Source organism: Amblyomma maculatum, chromosome 1 (assembly GCF_055883805.1).
Source record: "Amblyomma maculatum isolate TAMU_Amacu chromosome 1, ASM5588380v1, whole genome shotgun sequence".
NCBI classification, from domain to species: domain Eukaryota; kingdom Metazoa; phylum Arthropoda; class Arachnida; order Ixodida; family Ixodidae; genus Amblyomma; species Amblyomma maculatum.
In genome coordinates this window covers 484,618,953-484,638,975 of record NC_139344.1, presented here as the reverse complement: position 1 = coordinate 484,638,975, position 20,023 = coordinate 484,618,953, and the positions used below count along the sequence as shown (strand labels likewise).

The following is a 20,023-nucleotide window of genomic DNA, read 5'->3' as shown; positions in this document are numbered from 1 at the left end:
GGCCCAATGATAAGCTCGGCCCTCAACTCAACCCTGACACTGAATTGCCAATAGATTAGGGACAGGATGCGAGATGAAATAAGTTTTACTGCAGCACTCCAAATGTCTCAAGCAAAAAAAAAAAAATTTGTATGCATACTAAGGCCCAATATGTGAGGGGTTCAGTCATACGGTCAACCATTTCCCATGCATACACAGGGTCCTACGCATCATTTGCATTAGCAAAAAGAAGAAAGAGAAAAACCCTACCCATGACCTTGTCCGCTCTGTCTGCACTGCTGTACCTGTCTAATTGGATTACCAACTAGCCGCTGGTACCAAAGACCCCTGGACAAAGATGATGCACCAATGATACCAGTACAGCAAAAGGATGCCTCCGGCTAACGTACAGAAGCAGTGATGACTGACCTGACCTACGTTGAAATGCGCACAAAAATTGATCGGGGAAGGAAGCTCCTCCAATGTGCCCACAACAAGACAATCAAGCAGCACACGAACCAAAGCCTCGCCCACTGACACAACTACCCCTGAATAACTAGGATGAAAATGGGGAAAACAAGTCTGCAATCAAGTGCCATCGAATACTCATTTCGAAGATACACGTCATCCTGTCCTGCAGGAGTGACGCTGCGATGTTAAAATACTGTATCTCGTTTTGCTTTGACCACACAAAAGTCCCATTAGTTACACCTAGCCGTTACAGAAGGAGCACCGACCTCCTTTCACTGCCCCCAAAGAGAAAAGTCATGTGTCCAACAGAAAATCCTGCAAGCAGCACAAGTAATCCCAAAAAGGGAACAAAATCCCCTTCCATGAGCCTCACATTTAACTGCCAGCAGCAGAGACTGTGCAACACGCTCTGAGTCATGCAATGAGGGAAAGCGAGACTGAGAAAAGGGATCTGGGGCAATCCCTCATGACTGCCATCATCATGTCAGCATGAAAATGGCCAGACAGGGCCCTTTGTGAGCACCATCATAAAGCCACAGAGGAAAGGAGGCTGTGAGTAAACACACCTCTTTGTAGCCACAACAGCTTGGAAGTTGCCTCTCCCTTGGAACAGCAGCCATTGGTGGCAACAAAAGAGCACAAGATGATATGGCCCTAATCCAGGTGCTTCACTGTAAGTTAGCAATTTAAATTCACTTAAACCGAGACACGATTCACATGTTTTGAAGCATCCACCAAAACTGGCACCACTCTGCTGCAAAAACATCCAGTCTTCCTAGCATAACAAGGAAACAAATCTGCCAATTGCTGCCGCATTTCTCAAAAAGCAGCCAGGGGTAGTTTCAGGCACAGTTCCATGTGTGAAGACAAGAAGAAAACTGGCCGGGTAAAATCCTAAGGTCCCCTGCCCGACCACTTGGAAGCACAGGGCTGTCTTCAGTGAGCTTTATGTGGCCATGGTGCACAATGAGAAGTGATATTTCTTCATTTTCCCCTACCTTCATCATCCCGAATGGATCTCTGTCCAGAAGGGCTACTTGTCGGCTCACGTCTCCCACTTGCCAGCCAGTTGTATAGGTATCAGATTAGGGATTCACCTGCTGTGGGCTTGGTGGAAGAGGAACACTCAGTCTGCAATGCTCAATTAATTTCTAGGTGCAGACAATGCAGTCCTGACAAGCCTTTATCAATGAATATAGCTACAATAATAATTCTACACTGTGTCTTTATATGTTTCATAAACTTGTCATCTTAGACAGCAGGAGAGCTCCACATTTGAAGATCACAATAAACTCATCAAGATAGAACTGCCATTAATTATAGCTAGCCAGGCTGGGCAGTGTTGGACCAGGCAAGTAGCATAGGGCTCAAAATTTCTTGGTAATGCGACATTTTGATGCACCCACTGTTAACCATAGGGATGCCAAAAGACGAAAGCACCTGCATCGAGAGCAGTACCATCCAATCAGGATGGAGTGCTGCCATTCCTAGGGCCCCAAATCGTCGGTTTAAATCAAGAACGAAACATCAAAAGAAAACCATCGTCACTGAATGCATTATAAAAGGAACACTATACCTAACCCAACAATGAGAAGGGCTTCCTGTCGGCTCAGAAGGCAGTGCTTAGTAGTATGAACACACTTTCCGCACGGTTAGAGCCTCAGAAGTGGACATTTGCAATTTAAGAAGCTGCACGCAACCCTCATGCACCACAAAGCTTAACAAAACGGAAGCAATATGGCGGTCAGTGTACACATCATTCACCCAAGTGGTGCAGACACAAAATTTTTGTTCACATTTCTTACCGGTCTTTTGAACGTGCTGCAATATGGAATGTAACAATTATCAGCTTCCCTTGCAAGCAGTCGCACCTCTGTCCCCTCTGGTGGTGCAAAATGCCAGAAGGGTGTGAGGCGTCCATCGTGTTAATGCATCAGTGCCACTAACTGGAATGCTCTGATGCACAGGGATTCAATCAAGCTTAGCTGCTTTCTAGAGGCCAAATGCAGGAAATCTCATCTTCTCCATCTGATACTGCAATGTTGACCACAACTGGATATGTAAGGCCAGCCTGCAGCTTTCTTTTAAATGTTGAGAGGCCCCAAAATAAGCAGATGACTGACCGCGGTTGAAGTGCTGCAGCAGCAGGTACTCGGAGTAGGCCGGGTGTACATTGAGGGCCCTGCTGAGGCACAGGTGGCGCTCGCTCTGCAGGTGGCCAGACAGGTGCTCCCGGCAGGGCATCCAGATGTGGCACACACGGCAGTTGAGCTGGCTCAGCTCCTCTGCACATCACAATGTGTTCAAAGAAACTAGCTTCCCCCTACTGCCAATCAAATGACATCTGTTGCATAAACAGCGATGCTCGGCCCCTTTGTTTATGTTATGGCAGGCATGGGGATGATAAGAAGTTGCTCATTTTTCAAAGTAAAGCAGAGTCACTTTCCTTATCAGATGTGCTGCTTCCAGTACTCTGCTCTCTGAAACTGCAAACACTTGACCCATCCTCAAAATGCCCCTGCGAAAGGGGTAACACTGACGCAGCAATTCTTCAATGTTTTCTACAGTGTGCGCAAAACGAAGCCCATGAAGACAAAAACCATCCCACTCATTCACCTCAAATGCATACAACCATTGGGCATGCAGTTAATCTGAGTGTTGTGTATAGAGGGCGCTATTCTTGTCTATCACGAGCACAACCTACTTTCATCTGTGCACAAACATTGTCATCGGAATAAATGGGGGTCATTTCTCTCCAGGGCACCGACGCTGCGGCGCCACCACACAGCGTTTTATCCGGTCCTTTGAAGGCTCAATTAATGAGAGTTTGCAGTAGCAGTATGCACTATGCAGGGTATTACATCAGGCTGCGGAAACTCAGCGGCACTTCCGCCCCATCTAATTCGCTGCAAGAGCACAGATTGTTGGGCGAGTTGGTGCCTTGCAGACACGTTCTAGCGCATATGAACAAGGACGAGAGAGATGTAGACAACACGAGCGCTAACTTTCAACTGATGATTTATTGACACAATTGCACATTAAATTTTTTGTCCGGGGCCACGTGATGTCGGCGTTTATGTCGGGTGATGTCATGATGCAGGTTGTATTTAATGTGCAATTGTGTCAATAAATCATCAGTTGAAAGTTAGCGCTCGTGATGTCTACATCTCTCTCGTCCTTGTTCATATGCGCTAGAACATGTCTGTAATTCGCTGCACCTCCTCACACGAAAGCACATAACATGGGAGGAGGACTTCACCCTCGCGCTTTCCAGTGCACCGCCAGTGGCGCCGCTGTGTGGCTGTGCCCTCACACAGACCGCTGTAGCCCTTCAGACTCCGCTCGTTTTGAATTTGAACCGACGTCTGCATCGGTCGCTTGTCTATCCTAGCTGCGTGTTGGCTTATCGGCCAACTTCACAATTGTTCTTCGTGGCTTTTGTACGCTGTGCATCTCATTCCTGCTGGCTCCCTGCGTGAGACGAGACTTGTCTGCGTGCAGCTCCAGTTCCATGCACCCATCTCTTCTGCTGATTGTGCTGGCCATTAAAGTCTGCAACAGCCGCTGTGGTTAACGTTATTGAGCTTGTTACCTTCATGTGCTGTGGAGAGGCGCAAGTGCGTTTCAAACATGATGGTTCTTCCAGGAAGGGTAGAGTAAATTTTTAATCATGTATTTTGGTTATGTATAGCACGGCAACATACAATTACTTGCATCAAATATCCACCCCCAGGTATACTAGAACGAATGGAATTTACTCTATATTTCTGCACCGCTTTGTTGGTATGGAATGAACAGAATGAATATGTGTACCATTTATTTAATTTCATATCGATTGTGCACATGCTGTCACAACCAGTGATGGCAAACTGGGTTCTTTTGCATTGATAAAACAAGCATGTAAGATTACAATGTTAGTGAAGGAAACTCCTGTAAACTTTTGGCCATGTACAGTGGGTGGGATACTCCGTCACATCTTGCCATTCCCTATTTCCCGTGCAAAAGAAGGGAAACGATACCCGCTTTCTGTGCCATTTCTTGCCGCGGTCGAGTATGCTTGCTGACGAGCGCGTGTGCCCTCGAGAGCTCTATGCCTGTGGTTTCTCTTTCCATCATACTGTTCCTGCCGTGAGCCAGTTGTGCCACAGCAAGAATGGTACGGTGCAGTAGAAAATCCGTGAGTAGAGCGTTCTCCCGGATGCATGCGAGCGCACAACCTGCCCTGCTTGAAGCAACCTAGCCGTGCCTTTTTTTTTTTTTTTTGACCGCTCCGCTATAAGGCCTCCCCTGTCAAGTTCATTTTTTACGTGCCCCCTCCCCCTACCAACGTAACCGAAGAAGAGTTTGGTGCTAGCGTCTGTAATTCGTGGCCGCTGGGAGGTATACGAAGTTTCGACCCCCTGATTACATTTCGATAACTCTTTTCCCCCGTCCAGCTCCCACTTTTCTATTTGCCAGTCTGGCCATCTATTCTGCATGCCATGACTGATAACATACTGCCAACCCTAACTAATACAATCTCAAAGAAGGGACTAAAGAATGTCAAGTTATGCAGGGTCTTGATTAAAAAGAGCCTTTTTGTTTTCTTAACTACCGTTGCCTCTGAAAAGAGCGATACCTCACTTCAAGCAAACCTGGCCACTCGAGTTAAACATGAGTGCACTGCATTTCGAACGTACAATATCACTCCCTGGCCAACATCATACTTCGACACCAACACAGTGAGACTGCCATTGCCAATTGTGACAAAGGTGACTTAGGCAAAGACATTACAAAAGATGGCACAACAATTGCTAGAATTCGTTGTAACATAGTCAATAACAATTTGTCTTTTATTTTTCAATCCATGATCTATGTTCCCCTCCAATCACAAGGGCCCCAAGCAAGAAAGCAGAGACATATTAGCACCTGCTTTTCAGAACACCTGTTCTGATTTGCATTTTAGGGTTTAACACCGCAAAGCGACTCAGAATGAGAGAGGAGACACCATAGTGAACAGCTCCGGAAATTTCGACCTCTTAGGGTTATTTCACGTGTATTCATTGCACAGCACATTTTCATCTCCAGCGAAAAGAGGCCATCGTGGCAAGGATTCAATCCTTAACCACTGAACCACCACGGCGGGGCAAAGCACTGCTACCACAGCAGTGTTTTCAGCAGAGTATTACTAAACCACAAATGGTGTAATCATGCACACAACTCTCCTGCTGAGCAAATGTCATTTGAAAAACATACAATATTTTCCTAAGCAAGGGTGCCTGCTCTCTGCAAGAGATCAATCTTCTTCTAAGCTGAAGGAAAAAAGAATACACCAGCTCCTTTCGCCCAAGTACACTCGCCTTCCAAGAAAGCTTTCAATTTCTTTAGTATGTTCCCACGAGCAGGCTCAGGCATTTTGGAGCAGTTCAGATTGCCATTTTTGAGCAGCTTTGGAGCAATAAAAATGAGAGTTTGGAGCATTTCAATCATGTTTCGGAGTCAAACCACTTTGACAATTGTGGTTTTTCACTTTCTGGCATATAAGATTTGCAATCTGATTCCTCAAGTTAGATGCAAGTTAGGTGCTTGTCCTACTTCATCTCTGAAAAGATGTAAAGATGTATAACAGGCTGAGCCGAGCAACAACTTGGAACAGACTAGCAGCCTAACCTAGACCGTTTGCCTATTTTGACTTGATACATTTAATCTGTCTAGTCTACCACTTTGATGCCCTCAAGCAGTGCCACTAATTTGCATTTCAGATTAATGGGCCCATCTTGTGCATATCATTTTTGATCCTATGCCTGTGCTGATGAATTCCCGAGCACTGGTCAGCAGTGTATTCGGGAAAGATAGATGGCACTGAAAGGTAGCCTTTTCATCATTCAGCTTCTACGCTTCACTGCCCCCTGCCAATAATTCATCATTCTTTTGCTTGAGCAACGTTGGAGCTCATTTTTAACATCCTGGCGATAGGCCCTGTATGGCTTTCCAATATCCTTGAGAAGCTTCCTAGTGACTGACACCTTTGACGTACGCTTCAAGTATCAACAAGTCTGCCATACGCCCGCTTGTCACTGACAGAGAGGCCTACTTGTTTTCACAGCAAAACTCATGCAGTTTTTGCACTTGGATGAGTTTACTGACGGCTCACAGTAGTCTGTGCTATCTGCTTCGCTTGCTGCTCTCATCTCTCTCTCAACTGGCAATTCAAAAGCTGGGAGGAGGAGTTACATACATTTTTTTTTTTTTTTGCAATTAATGCCCTACAATCAATTGTGGCTCATATTGAACTTACTTACGAACAAAAATTTAATATGCTCCATACTTCCCTTCCTTAAAACATTGTATTTCTATTAAGATATCTTTGCCCTCAGTGCGGTGCTGCTGAATTCGATGGTAGAACATGGAGGCAGCAGCACTTCTACCAATGTTTCCAGTTAACACATTTCCAGAGATGGCATTTGGCAAGCCCACTGCGTGTGCACCTTTCAATAGATATGAAATGCAAAAACTTAATATACACACTTAGGCTTCGCCTTTAAGCGTATGATGTGACATCGTTAATTGCTCCCGTTAATGCTGGTTCCCAATGCAGATCCTTGTTCATGTATTGATGAGCAAGGTGTTCTAAATCTGCTATTACATATTGACATCAAGAAAAGCCAAGGTCCAGATCGTATCCCTAACGAGTTTTTATATAGGTACACTGAATGGGTATCCCTAAATACTTCACCAAAATATTTCAGTCTTCTTTTACTAGTGGATGCTTCCCAACTGACTGGAAGCGAGCAAGAGTTATACCAGTCCATAAAAGTGGAAATAATTCCGTTAGCAATTATCGCCCGATCTCGCTCACTAGTACAGTTTCCAAGTTGCTTGAACATATCATATCTAAACACCCGCTCAACTAACTCAACCAGCATGATATCCTGTATTATCGCCAGCATGGCTTCCGAAAGGGACTGTCCACAACTACCCAACTGATAGAAATAGTTCATGACCTCGCAGAAACAATAAATTCCCGTGGTGAGACATTATAACCTTGACTTTGAGAAAGCATTTGATAAAGTTATATAAGGTATATAAGTAAAAATCGTTATATAAGGTTAATACGGTCTTTAAAAATCTAACACTAACATAATGGTTTTCCGCGTATATATCCTCTCGTGAACAGTATGTATTTGTTAAAAGTTGTGAATCTAGCATTCTTCCTGCTGCTTTTGGTGTGCCGCAGGGCACAGTTTTAGGCCCACTCCTCTTTCTCATCTTCATTAATGATTTGCAAAGTAGCATTGATGTTCCAATAAGACTTTGCCGACGACTGCGTGATGTACAGTAGCGTAAATACAATTGATGATCAGATTAAATTAAATTTAAACTTACAAAGTATAGTCAAATGGTGTAACGACTGGCAGATGGAGTTAAACTTAAAAAAGTGTGTTCAATTCAATTCAATTTTTTCAATTCAATTTTATATCCGTTCAGTACATTCCAGCTTATACATACAGAAGGAGGGCCCAGAGTCAGCGACTGTATCCCATGTCAGTAACTAGGAAGAAGAATGTTCTTAGTTTCAATTATCAAATAAATGATTACATGCTAGAAAGAGTTGATCGGTATAAATACCTAGGCACAACTTTTACATCAGACCTACGATGGAATATCCATTGAAAATGTCATTTCCAAAGCTTTGAAAACACTATGGTACCTGCGACGCACTATGCACACTGCTACCCCGGATGTAAAGTGCCTGGCTTACAAAACCCTAGTCAGACCAATTATCGAATATGCTAAAGTAGTATGGGATCCTCACACAGCAACTAATTGTCACAAGCTAGATAGGATTCAGCGACTCGCTGCAAGGTTTATCTATAACAAATATCGCCGTAACCATTCTTCAACAGACCTCTGCCAACAAGCCCAACTACCAATGCTAGAAAGCAGAACCAGGTATGAAAGACTAAAAACTCTTTACCTCATTATCAATAATTAACTAAAATTAATAAATCAGATTAAAACTAATGAGACATCAAGGCATCGTCATAGTAGGTTCATCCCCCCCCCCATTGCCGGCTACAAAAAATAATTGCTTCAAGTTTAGTTATTTTCCGCGAACTTGTAAAGACTGGAACTCTCTTCCAGATTCTGCTGTTCGATCTTCATCATTATGTGAATTTGTACACCATTTAGAAAATTTCATCTATGGCACAGGGAGATGAGGTCATATTGCTGTTGTGTAAGATGGCTGTTGTTCAGATTTCTGTGTGATGCATTTTTGTTTTGTTTGTGTGAGTATTCAGAGACTATTCTTGATTGACTATTGATTTTCATCGTGTTCTGTATTTCTCATTTTTTCGTTTTGTATTTTCCACTCCTGTTACAGCCCCTTATGGTGGCTGACAGTATTAATAAATGAATGAAATGTACACACATCGTTAATCCTTCAACCTTTACAAGACTGCTGCTTTTGGGAGTCCATTCCTTGTAGTCAAACCCACTCCAAAGGGATCGTGAATAGTTCGGTTTCACACCTATCCAAATCATGACAAGTGATTTCGTGCAATGGACCCACCCCTCATTTTTGCTGCTGTGAATTTGAAAAATGGTAAATAAAATAAAGTCGGCAGCGCGTCCCTCCTGGCAGTCCACTGCGCATTCTTTGGCCATGAAGGTGCCCAGCAATAACATCATGGCATGTATTAGCTCCTATTCAATTTACTCAAGTGGGACGGGCACAGCACAGGCTGGAGAGAGCGTCGTCCGAAGGTGTCTGCCATGTGCTGACCTGGCAAGAACACTGGAGAGAGCTTCAGAGAATTTTTCCTTCCCCTAGGCACACCCATGAAGGGCGCGCACACTTGAGCTTGGCTTTTTCGTGTTGTTCCCCTCTCCCAACACCATAGCGGCACTGCATCTGCTCCACTGCCAAATTGGTTCCCTCTCATTCCTTCATGTACGTGGCTTGCAAACATCACGTCGTGAAGAGCACCAAACGATACTGGCAGATGCGTACGTCTTTGGGGGGGACAATATTTTCCAAGGTGCGGAGGCACTTTAGACCAGCCATCACCCACCCAGTTCTCTCGTTCCTTCCACATGGGGCTTGCGAAAGATGTGGGCTTGCGAAAGTCACGCAGTGTCACGCGGCGAATGAATGAGGGTGATGTGATCATCTTTAGGGAAGGCGCATCTTCCTCTGACTGGAGTTGGACATATCGATCTACAAGTGATCGCCTCTGTTGTGTCCCCTCGTTCGCTTTGGTCCTGTTTATTCGCGCTGCCTAGTAAAAATCCTCTAGCCCTTTTTTCGGTTCTTATTATCGACAAGCGAAATTGGTTGGGTTGGGTTGGGTTGGGTTTTTTGGCACATAGGCAACTAAGGCCATAATGCACCAAACACTAAGTTGCTGAGCTTCTTTATGAGTGAAAATGAAAAGTTTAGAAATTTACAGCTGATTTAGAATCCCTAACTCTTTAAGAAAACTAAAAACAGATGAAATTTCAGCAAGCGGGTTGTCTTCTAATAGTAAACAGGGGTGGAAAGGGATGCGTTCACTATAGAATGGAGTAAAATATTTTTTCCTTAACTGTTCAACTTCTGTGCACGAGATCAAAATGTGGTTCACGGTGAACTCATCTCCACATTTTTCGCATAATGGTTTTTGCTCTTTTCTCAGTAAGAAATTGTGTGTCAAGTGTGTATGTCCGATTCGAAGACGGAACAAAATCACCTCACTGAAGCGTTCGTTCTGTGTACATGATTTCCATTCTCCTACTATGGGTTTTACTGTGTGTAGTTTATTTTGCTCTTCGTTATTCCATTTTTTCTGCCATTTATCTATCAGGCTTCTTTGTACTAACTTAATACAATCCTTGCAGGGAATTAGTACTTTCTTTATTTCATTAGTTCGAGCTTGTGCAGCACATGAGTCGGCTATTTCGTTACCATCATTCCCAACATGGCTAGGAACCCAGCAAAAGATTATGGTGTTCAATATATGACGCAACTTTCCCACACTTTCATACGGGACAGGGATATATTGAGTCGGATATAAGCAAAATTTAAAATATCTGGATTCGACTGTAGTCGGCTGCATAGCTGGCATACATAGCAGCAGAGCAAATGCTAAATGGAAATCCCACTTTTAGAGGAAATTGGTGGCTCAGGGGCGTTAACCAAGTCAAGTCTGTGTGGCCTAGACTGGCTCCAAGGACGCCCCTATCTCCCCTACATCCCCACCAGCTTTTCGATATTGTGGTCTCACTACACCTGCCCACCTGCCGAGGTCATGCCCATTACTCACAATGGCAGCAAAACCGGGTTTTCTGAATAATGGGTCTTGCGTTAAAACGTCCATGGGCAGCCTCGCACATCAAAAGGTCACAGGCAGTCGAAGCCCTCCACTTGGCATTCCTCCAAACCATGTGCAATAAACACCAGGTACCACACTTCTACAGCAAGTGACCAAGGCCTTGAAAGCAAGATATGTTCACCAGCTAAGGCACAACTGAACACCCAAAGAGAAAAGTGGCCCACTTCTTCTCTTCATGTGGCCAAAAACATGCAGGGCAGCTTGAGTGGTTACAGGGCCTGGCACTTACGATTCCTCAACACTAAAGAGCGGAAGGCTCCCTTTCTCTCGGGAGGGAGTTCAGCTGCTTTTGCAGTACAGTTCTATGTAACAAACCTCCATGTTGCGAATTCCTCTATATTAAAAAGGTTTTCAATTCCCTAACGCCACCCCCATTGAAGTGCATGCATTTGAAGACTCCATGTAATGAACACGTCGCGGTGGCTGACCTTGAAATAACTCGCGGTGCCACTAGCGCTCAATTACTGGAAATTGGCAAGCTTCAGGACGATAAAACATGAAGTGAGAGGGACGTCTACTAGAGGTCCCAGTACAGTGTCAAACTTTGGGACCTCTTTCTGTAACCTTCCGTATAATCAAAAGATTTGTGTTTATTTCTGAATAAACTTTGAGCTATAGCAACGAGTGACCCCAGTAGATAAATCCTATCATGTTTCAGCGCTGACGCCGCATCTATGTGGCAGACGCAGCAGACTCCACTGCTTTCGCTTTTAAAACGTGGCGCTACAACAGTCCACGCTTTAAAACCGGCAAAAATAACAGAACAAAGAAAGAAGGCACGGGGCAAACAGTGTGCATCCATTGCTGCCCCATGGTTGCTTGCGGGCTTCCGCCTGTTGGTAGCGGGAATACCGGAGCACGCCGGCAGGCAGAGTCAGCTTCATGGGGTAACAGTGGTGGGCGAGCAGGAACAGGCATGAACACGGAGGCACCTCCTCGCTTGGCGGTGACGCGTACGCTGGCCCCCAGAGTGATTCCACCCCCTTTCCCCGCTCCCTCCTGAAGCGCCACACAAGCCACAGTGATGATGGAGGCTCCCTTGATAGCATTAAAGGTATACTGAACAAATATCCAAGAATATTGAGAAAGCACCCCAATTGAACAATTAAGGCATGATTACACTAGTACAGACACATAATCCGGGTTAGTTTTGAACAGATGGCTGTATTTTTTACGTTTTCTGAGCGGCCGCCGGATCAGAGGCAGCGCGCTCCCAACTGTGAGCCGGCGGGTGTGACGTCACATTTACCCTCAGCAACGCTATGGCCCCGCAGACGCACCACCCCCGCATCTGAAGTTGATTGACCAGTCACGCGCAGTGTCGGTTCCTCCGCGTCGTGCACAATGCTGCAGAGTGTGGAATGCTAGGGAGGTCGAGGGGGATGCATACGGGGGCGTGTATTGCAGACAATTGTTTGCGCGCCGAATATCATTGAGGAAGGGAAAAATGAACGGGTGCGACCGTTTGCGATGGGGGTGGCTAGAGAGGCATGAGGGAGGCAGGTAAATGTAACGTGATATCTGGTTTTGTCAGAGCTTTCACAGGAGGCTGCCAGGTGTGGCAATTTGAAAATACTTACTTTCCGTTCATTTCTGCTCATAAAGTGTATTGTTTTGGTCACTCTCAATGCAATAGCTACTATCTACGCTAGAAATCTCGGCGGCAATTGTTTTGTTCAGTATCCCCTTAATATCGGGAAATTCGTGCTCGTGGAATCCAAACTACTGTGCTTTCTTCGGACACAAAATCGCAACCAGAACAAGGATTTAGAGTTTCACGGTATACTGTTTTAAAACCCCTTTTCATGAAAATTGGAATTAATAAGAATATCTGCATTAGTGAAGCGTGCTTAGGTATGAATTTTCTTTCAGGCCTCGGCCAAGCCCGACCACTTGGCGGGCTGGATAGGTGCCACGAAATCAGCGCACATTGTTATTAGGCCTGCGCGGCGCCGCATCGGAGGTTTGACGACGTTCCAAAAAATGCCTTGGAGGGCGTAGCCTTGTACGCATTGGCATCACCCTCTTTCTCATCACTCAGCGATGACGGTGAATCAACCGGCCGGAATGTGCTCGTCCTATCTAGATTTTTCGACGGTGACTAGCCAATGACGACGCGCAGCTCTACGGGAGGAAAAGGGCATGCTTCAACAAGGGAAGCTAAGTGCGTGTGCGTGCTACAGACGCGGCGCGCCCTATTTATGGAGGTCGCGTCGCTTGAGCCAGTCAGTCAGTGATTGTGGCGTGTTCGTAAGTGCTACAGCTGGACTCCTGGGGATCACCCGCTGCTGGCAAGCCCACAGACCTGCGAGGGAGCGGCGCTCGTCTTACATGACGGTCACATCGTGACTCTCGATGCGTCGGTTTGCAACATTGCCCGGTGAACAATTTGGTGTTTGTTTATTGGACTCTCTTGGGTATTGTTCTGTGTTGAAAGCCTCTGTGTTATTGAATACCTCTTTAGTTGCACGCTTAGCGTTGTTTTCTATGAACCTCTTGTCTGTGCATTTTAGTGTTTTTGTATTCCTCTGTATCATCTCTTGCTGTGTATAAAATTTGTTTTATTTGTTACTTCTAACTCCGACCCGTACTCTGGCTTGAAGCTGGGCACCAAACGGTCAGCCCCTTCGGTCACTACAAGGTAACTGAAAGGTAGCTTGCCATGCAGTTCGAGGACATCTCCTTTGCGACAGCTACCCCCACTTGCTCTAAGGGTGTCTGGGAATGTGCGCACCATTAAGGGCGCATCGTTAATAATCCTCTAATTATTATTGGGTGACAGTAGGTCAGCTTCCTCGGGCCGAGCCCGGGATCGCATCGAAGAAGCCGGGCTCGGGTGGGTAACACAAAAGACAGCCGGTCCCGGACAGATAATTATGGCCCGTGCAGTGCTCTACTCTGCACACCACTGCAACAAGAGTAGCTCTGGCTAACCACCAACATCACAGAAAAGCCACCCACATTGATCCCAACGTGGCCATTTTCATGAACTGCAATTGGCCCACAGAAAGAGGCAAACGAGCACCCACTGTTGAGGCCCATAATGTACAGCCAGCGGAGGCGCTTGACGTGATGCGGAGTCTGGACGTGGTAGTCGAACTCCTCAGGCTCCTTCATTTCCATGTTGCAGAGGGTGCAGCCAAAGACGGCCTTCTCATCCTGGAGAAAAATCGGGCTCCTATTAATACTCACAAGTATGCACAGATTTTTTCAGCACTCCTGTGTTACTAAACCCCTGAATTTGTTCAGTGGAGGATGCCTTTCCATCTATGCATATCAGAGCAGCTCTTTAAATCTTGCTCCAGTGCAATCATGATCTTATTACTGGCCCCCAAACAAAATGCAGACGAAAAGCTGCACCTACGATATAGGATTGAAGACAAAAACATGCACTGCTATTGAGTGGAATTAAAAAATCTGAAGAAATGGTCACTGCAGTCTAACAAATTTTAATACGCTCAAAAAACTTTCCAAAGCAATGATGAAAAGTATCTACAAAGCAAAGAATTTTTTCACACCATTAAGCTGCATTGTAAAACACCAAGGCAAACAACAATGGGCCAAATTCAGTCCGCACAGATAACAGATGCGTCAAGTGTCATGAGATGACCTAATCAGAGCTCTTGTAACCCTATGCATTACATCTTGCTGCACTCAAGTTTCCCACAATGTCAGCTTAATTTAGGTCTCCCACACCATCACAAGTGGGCTGCACACGTGTGCAAAATTAGAAAGCATAAGAAACACTGACTGCATTGAAGGATAAGCACTACACTACAACTGGAATGAGTCAGCATTTCAACTTAGCTTAGGAAATGCAGCACAATGCAGTGAAATGCCATAAGGCTTCCTTGAAATGCCAAAGTGCTTCTAATGCCCACAGCACTCTGGTGTGCAGAGTTGGCACATGACTGCGAGAACAAATTATGTTTATCAGCTGCTGATAACATAGGATCTAATCACAGCCCATGACCTCACGTGGTCAAAATAAACACTTCTTCCCCCTTTTACCATCTCCCTCAATCCTGCTCAACATTAGGCTAACATACACTGCCATTAAATGTTCCAAATATTAGAAGCTGCTCCACAGGGTTCAGAACTTAGACGCACAGAGCCACAGCATGAATCTCACTGCCAATCAAAGTCTGAAGAAATCAAAACATTCATGGAAACCACATTCTGTCCTGCAGCAGTGAATAACACTATTCTACTCTTAGAAGCCGTGTCTCATGGTCTAAAACTTACATCCCTCCTGGCAGTATATGATTACCTTTGTTACTACTTCTTATGGCATATTTTGGTATATTAACTATTCTCCCCTTTCTGAACAGCATCCTTAAGAAACATTAAAATATAATGAATGCATATTCATTACTTCCTTTCAGTGACCGTTGGCTTCTGACATACATCAGGAGTGGAAGCAGGTTCGAGCATTTTGGAGCAGCTCGGGGAGAAGTAATAATGCCGCTTTGGAGCAGTAAAAACAAGAATTTTTTAGCATTGTAATTTTCTTTTGGAGCATGTTTTTAGGATCAATCGCCTTCAATAATTGCAATTTCCTATTCCTAACATACAAAAAAATGATTCCTTTTTATTAAATGGTCAATGCTTTCCTGAACACCAATAACAAGACCAATGCAAACTATATGTAAACGTCTATGAAATAACACCAGAGCAACAATTCTGAACAAACTAGCAGCAAATGGAATGCTTGCTTCTGCAGTTAACAACTGGACATGACAGATTTGGGCTATTTTGACTTGACAGATTCAAACGTGGAGCCCACCACTTTGATCCGGTCAAGCACCACCACTGCTTAGGAGTTGACATCAATGAGCAGCATATCTCTACTCTCTTGTGCATAAACTTTTTCGCCCTATTTCTGGGCCCTTCAGGGCAGCACTGAAGGGATAGCCTTTTCTTCTTACAGCTCCTTTACATCCCTGCCTTCCTCAAGAGGCTCCTCATTACCAGCTGAGCAACATTGGAGCTTCCTTCTTCATGACATGCTTGTTTTCATGGCATTAGAACAGTGCAGTTCTTTGGAGCCGGACTAGCTTCCACTTTGCTTTGCTCACCACCAGGGCTGGGTGGTATGTCATGTGCACACAATGTTTTTTTTCACATGCTCTCCAATGCTACATTCTAAATTTATTTGCCAACAAATATTTATTATGCACTGTGCTTCTGCAGTTAAAGAAAATTTGCGTTAGCCCCAGAGCAATATGCATCATACCTCTTCCACCATCCTTACAACTATGGCGGTCCCTACAATGCGTGTTGTCACTCGATCAGATTGGGTCATTTTTTTGTAGGCAATATCACTGATGGCCCGCTATATGACAAGAACCACTGCTCTGCAAAATTTGATGGCAAAAAATTGAGGCAGCTGGGAATTTGGAGCAATGTTGCGTATTGGAGCAAATGGGGCACCACTTCCTCCCCTGATACATATTCAACAAGGTTGACGACTGAGCGAGTTGGTAACGGTTCATTTTTAAACCAGCCAAAAGACACAGGTAAGAAGAGACCAAGACAAGGCTGGACTAACAACTGAATATTTATTGAAGGAAAGAAGACAATCAAGACTCGTTCTGGAATGCCCGCGCACAACCCAACCAGTGAAATGTCAGGCAAAGGAGAAGAAGAAAAATCAGTCATGGCCTAACTAACGATTTTTCTAACAGAGCGAATTCCTTACAATGAAGGCTAACCGATGCCTTAGCCACACACTTTTCCTTAGCCTTAGCAATGTAAAACGCCTCAACTCTTGACTGAATTGTTTACCATTGCTGTAAACTATACCAGTGTTACTGAAATTAGGCGTGTAAAGAGATGGGTCATCCTCCGATTTACATTTCCGGGATTGCACAAGTAATGCCAGATTAGAATTCGCCTTCCCTCCTAGAGAATTTGAGTGCTCCGTCAGGCGCACATTCAAGCATCTGCCTGTAGTAGCACCGGCCACAACTGAGCGGATATTTGAATGTGCGCCTGACGGAGCACTCAAATTCCCTAGGAGGGAAGGCGAATTGTAATCTGGTGCTACATGTGCAATCCCGGGAGTTAAATCGGAGGATGACCTGTCTCTTCGCACGCCTGATTTCAGTAACACGGGTGTAGCTTACAGCAATGGTAAGCAATTCAGTCAAGAGTTAGTTGAGGCGTTTTAAATTGCTAAGGCTAAGGACAAGTGTGTGGCTAAAGCATCGGTTAGCCTTCATTGTCAGGAATTTGCTCTGTAAGAAAAATCGTTAGTTAGGCCATGATTGATTTTTCTTCTTCTTCTTCTTTTCCTGCCATTTCACCGGTTGAGATGTGCGCGCGCATTTCAGAACGAGTCTTCATTGTCCTCTTTCCTTCAATAAATATTCCGTTGTTAGCCCAGCCTTGCCATGGTCTCTTCTTACCTGTGTCTTTTGGCTGGTTTAAAAATGAACCTGATACATATAATGCACAACTTGTAAATTTTTAATTTGCTACCAGCAGGAATTCGTTACATGTGTTCCTGATTCTTGGACATCACGTAAAGGCTGTTCTCCACATCCCTCCAACTAATACTGTCCCCTACCAGCCACCAGACATCCCATGCTACGCTTTCCCTCTAGTACCCTGTTACCCTTCCTGCCTTGCCCACTGCTTCTTGATTTCAACCAGGCAGCTTGCATCTACGGTCCCTTGCGGTCTTCATGGCAGCAATGCAAGAAAAGCCCGCACATCACCTTTTTATTCTGCTGCCAGCCATGATGCTGTAATGAGCATTGAGCGTCACTCTCACAGAGGAAGTCTGAGCAGGCGGAAAAGTAACCATTCAATAGTACTTAGTTTCAAAACACGGCAGCCACTGTCCAAGCTTATGTGCTTAACCAGTTCATTAAATTTTATTCATATTAAAACAGCACGAAAAAGACGAACATGGAACAAGCACAATAACATGAGCGCTGACTTTCATTTATTTACACACGCATGAATTTATACATTTTCTATGAATACTTATAAATGAATTTATACAAAATGTATAAATTCATGTGTGCATAATTAATCGCCAGTTGAAAGTCAGCACTCGTGTTGTTGTGCTTGTTCCATGCTCATCGTTTTCGTGCTGTTTTAATATGGATAACAAAAACCAACTTGCCCAGCTTTCTGTTCTTTCGTTATGTCCTAAAGCTTCAGACCAGAGCCCAGAGCTAGCACTGATTCCAATCACTAATCCCAAGCACCTTTATATTTTGCCTCCACTCAAGTGCAGCTCACCTGAACCATGCCTTGTGGCGGTGCACCCACTTCTCTCGCATCCCGGAGGAGTCGCTCAATGAAGCGATGGACCGCTTGCTGAATGCTGTCTCGAATTGAAACTGGGAGGCTTCCAGGCTGCTCAACTTCAACAACGGGGCACAGGTCAGTCAGCTGGGTCACCTCCACCACGGGCTCACATTCCTCCGTCACAGTCTCAGCAGCGGACGATAAGTCACCTCCATCGCCTCTGAGAGTATCAGCCTGCACATCCTCATTAACCATGCTTCCCACCTCATCTTCCTGTGCCTCCTCTCCCTCACAGACACAAATTTCCGAACTTTCTGCTGCATCGTCGGCATCTGCGTTTTGAGAATCGTCAAGTGCATCGTGTCCGAGGGCGTCGCCTCCAGCAACGTCATCTCCCGCCGAGGAAGCAATGGCTCCATCCTTGCTTTCTTGGTCGCAGGGTCCGACAGAGGTTTCACCCTTGCTCTCTTCGACGTACTCTGCATCTGCCCCGTCTTCTTGTCTTTCTCTGTCCGCAGGATCCATTTCGGCGGCTTCCACATCGTTTTCGCCGCCCTCGGGGCCCTCCGTGTCATCCGCGTCATCAACGACCTGCGCGTCGTCCGCGTCCTCGTCCCACTCTTCATACTCGGCACCTTCGCCGTCCTCATACTCGCAGCCTTCCTCGACCTCTTCGTCTGCGACGGCATCCTCGCCATCCCACTCGCCTTCGTCTGCGCCCACAGCATCCGCCTCTGCTGCCACTTCTTCCTGCATTTCCTCCCCAACCTCCTCGGCACCCTCTTCATCGACCTCGGCGTACTCCTCGCCGTTCATATTCTCTGCACTTTCTTCGTGAGCCTGGCCGTCTTGCTCGGCGTCCACATCACACTCTTCCGCCTCGCCTGCAGTATCTGCGCCGTTCTCCTCCTCTTCACCGCCACAGTCCTTCTGGTTGTCCGCCTTCTGGTCTTCAGGTGTCCCTGGCGAGGCTCCTTCGTCGTCGTCGGCGTCGAGAACCAGCGCTTCGAAAGCGCAGTCTTCCTCTTCGTCGGTGGCGTCGCCACCGGCTCTGTCCAGGATTTCTTCCTGAGGTTCTGGTGCTGAGGCGACCGCAGTCCCGCTATCAGGCTTGCTCTTGGCGCTTGGCTCAATGGCGGTGCGAGCGTTCGACGCCGGCTTTCTGACGACGTTCAGCGGCTCGGAAAGCTTTTCCACCACAACTATCGCAGCTGGTAAACGGCTCTCCACCTGTTGCGCCGCGGCGTACGTGTTCGCCGACGATGCAGCGCATCTGGTTGGGGTCCCTGTTTTACGGCCTCGCCGCGCAGTATTTCTGCGCGGAGGCATGTTACTTCGGCTGGGAGACGCGTGGCTCTCTGCCAGCGGACCTTGAGCGTCCTTACCTGCGATATCCGAGTAGATAAACCAAGTTTTTGGCTCCGTGTAGATGCAGAGGAGACGAGACAACTCGACTACTCGCTGTTTTTAGTACAGTCAGAATTTGGCAGTTGAATGCGATTATAGTGCCTAGAATATTCTAGGCACTATAATGCGATATGCATTCAACACCGAAATACAATATGGCGCAGTACTTTTCGGATAGGTTTGACACAGCTGCGGATTTGCACAGCTGCCCGCTATGCAAATCCAGTAAGTAGTGCAATCAAGGCGTCCCGGAGTTTTAAAAATAAAATTTCTTGCTCCTAAAGCTTTATATACCTGAATTATGAAACTAAAATAACATTATTGGAAGAGAAAAATAATATGCTAATTTCTTTTTTCACGTGTTTTGATTTCGTTTTCATCAGCCTAGCTAGCCTAGCCAGGCCGCGGAAAGTCAGGGGCACTTCCGTCCACCTGCCGGTCGCCACCGCGCGATCTTGATAAGCTGCGCATGCGCGAAAAGAAAGAAGGTAGGCGAGGAGGATTTGTTTGTAATCTGGCGGATGTGACGTAACAAATTGCCTATTGTT

The 20,023-nt window shown here is 45.7% G+C and overlaps 1 protein-coding gene across 2 annotated transcripts in view; it reads right to left on the bottom strand.

Annotated features, from left to right (window-relative positions):
• The window catches only part of LOC146210157 (uncharacterized), a 158,078-nt gene extending 138,414 nt beyond the window's left edge, over positions 1-19,664 (bottom strand). For both annotated transcript variants that reach the window (XM_084608202.1, XM_084608205.1), the window contains exons 1-3: positions 18,060-19,664; positions 13,835-13,964; positions 2,574-2,735 (exon numbers count right to left, since the gene is read on the bottom strand). In XM_084608202.1, coding sequence (XP_084464328.1) covers positions 2,574-2,735; positions 13,835-13,964; positions 18,060-19,397 — 1,630 coding nt within the window. In that variant the 5' untranslated portion in view covers positions 19,398-19,664. The remainder of the gene's footprint in view (positions 1-2,573; positions 2,736-13,834; positions 13,965-18,059) is intronic.
• Between the last annotated feature and the right edge of the window lie 359 nt (positions 19,665-20,023).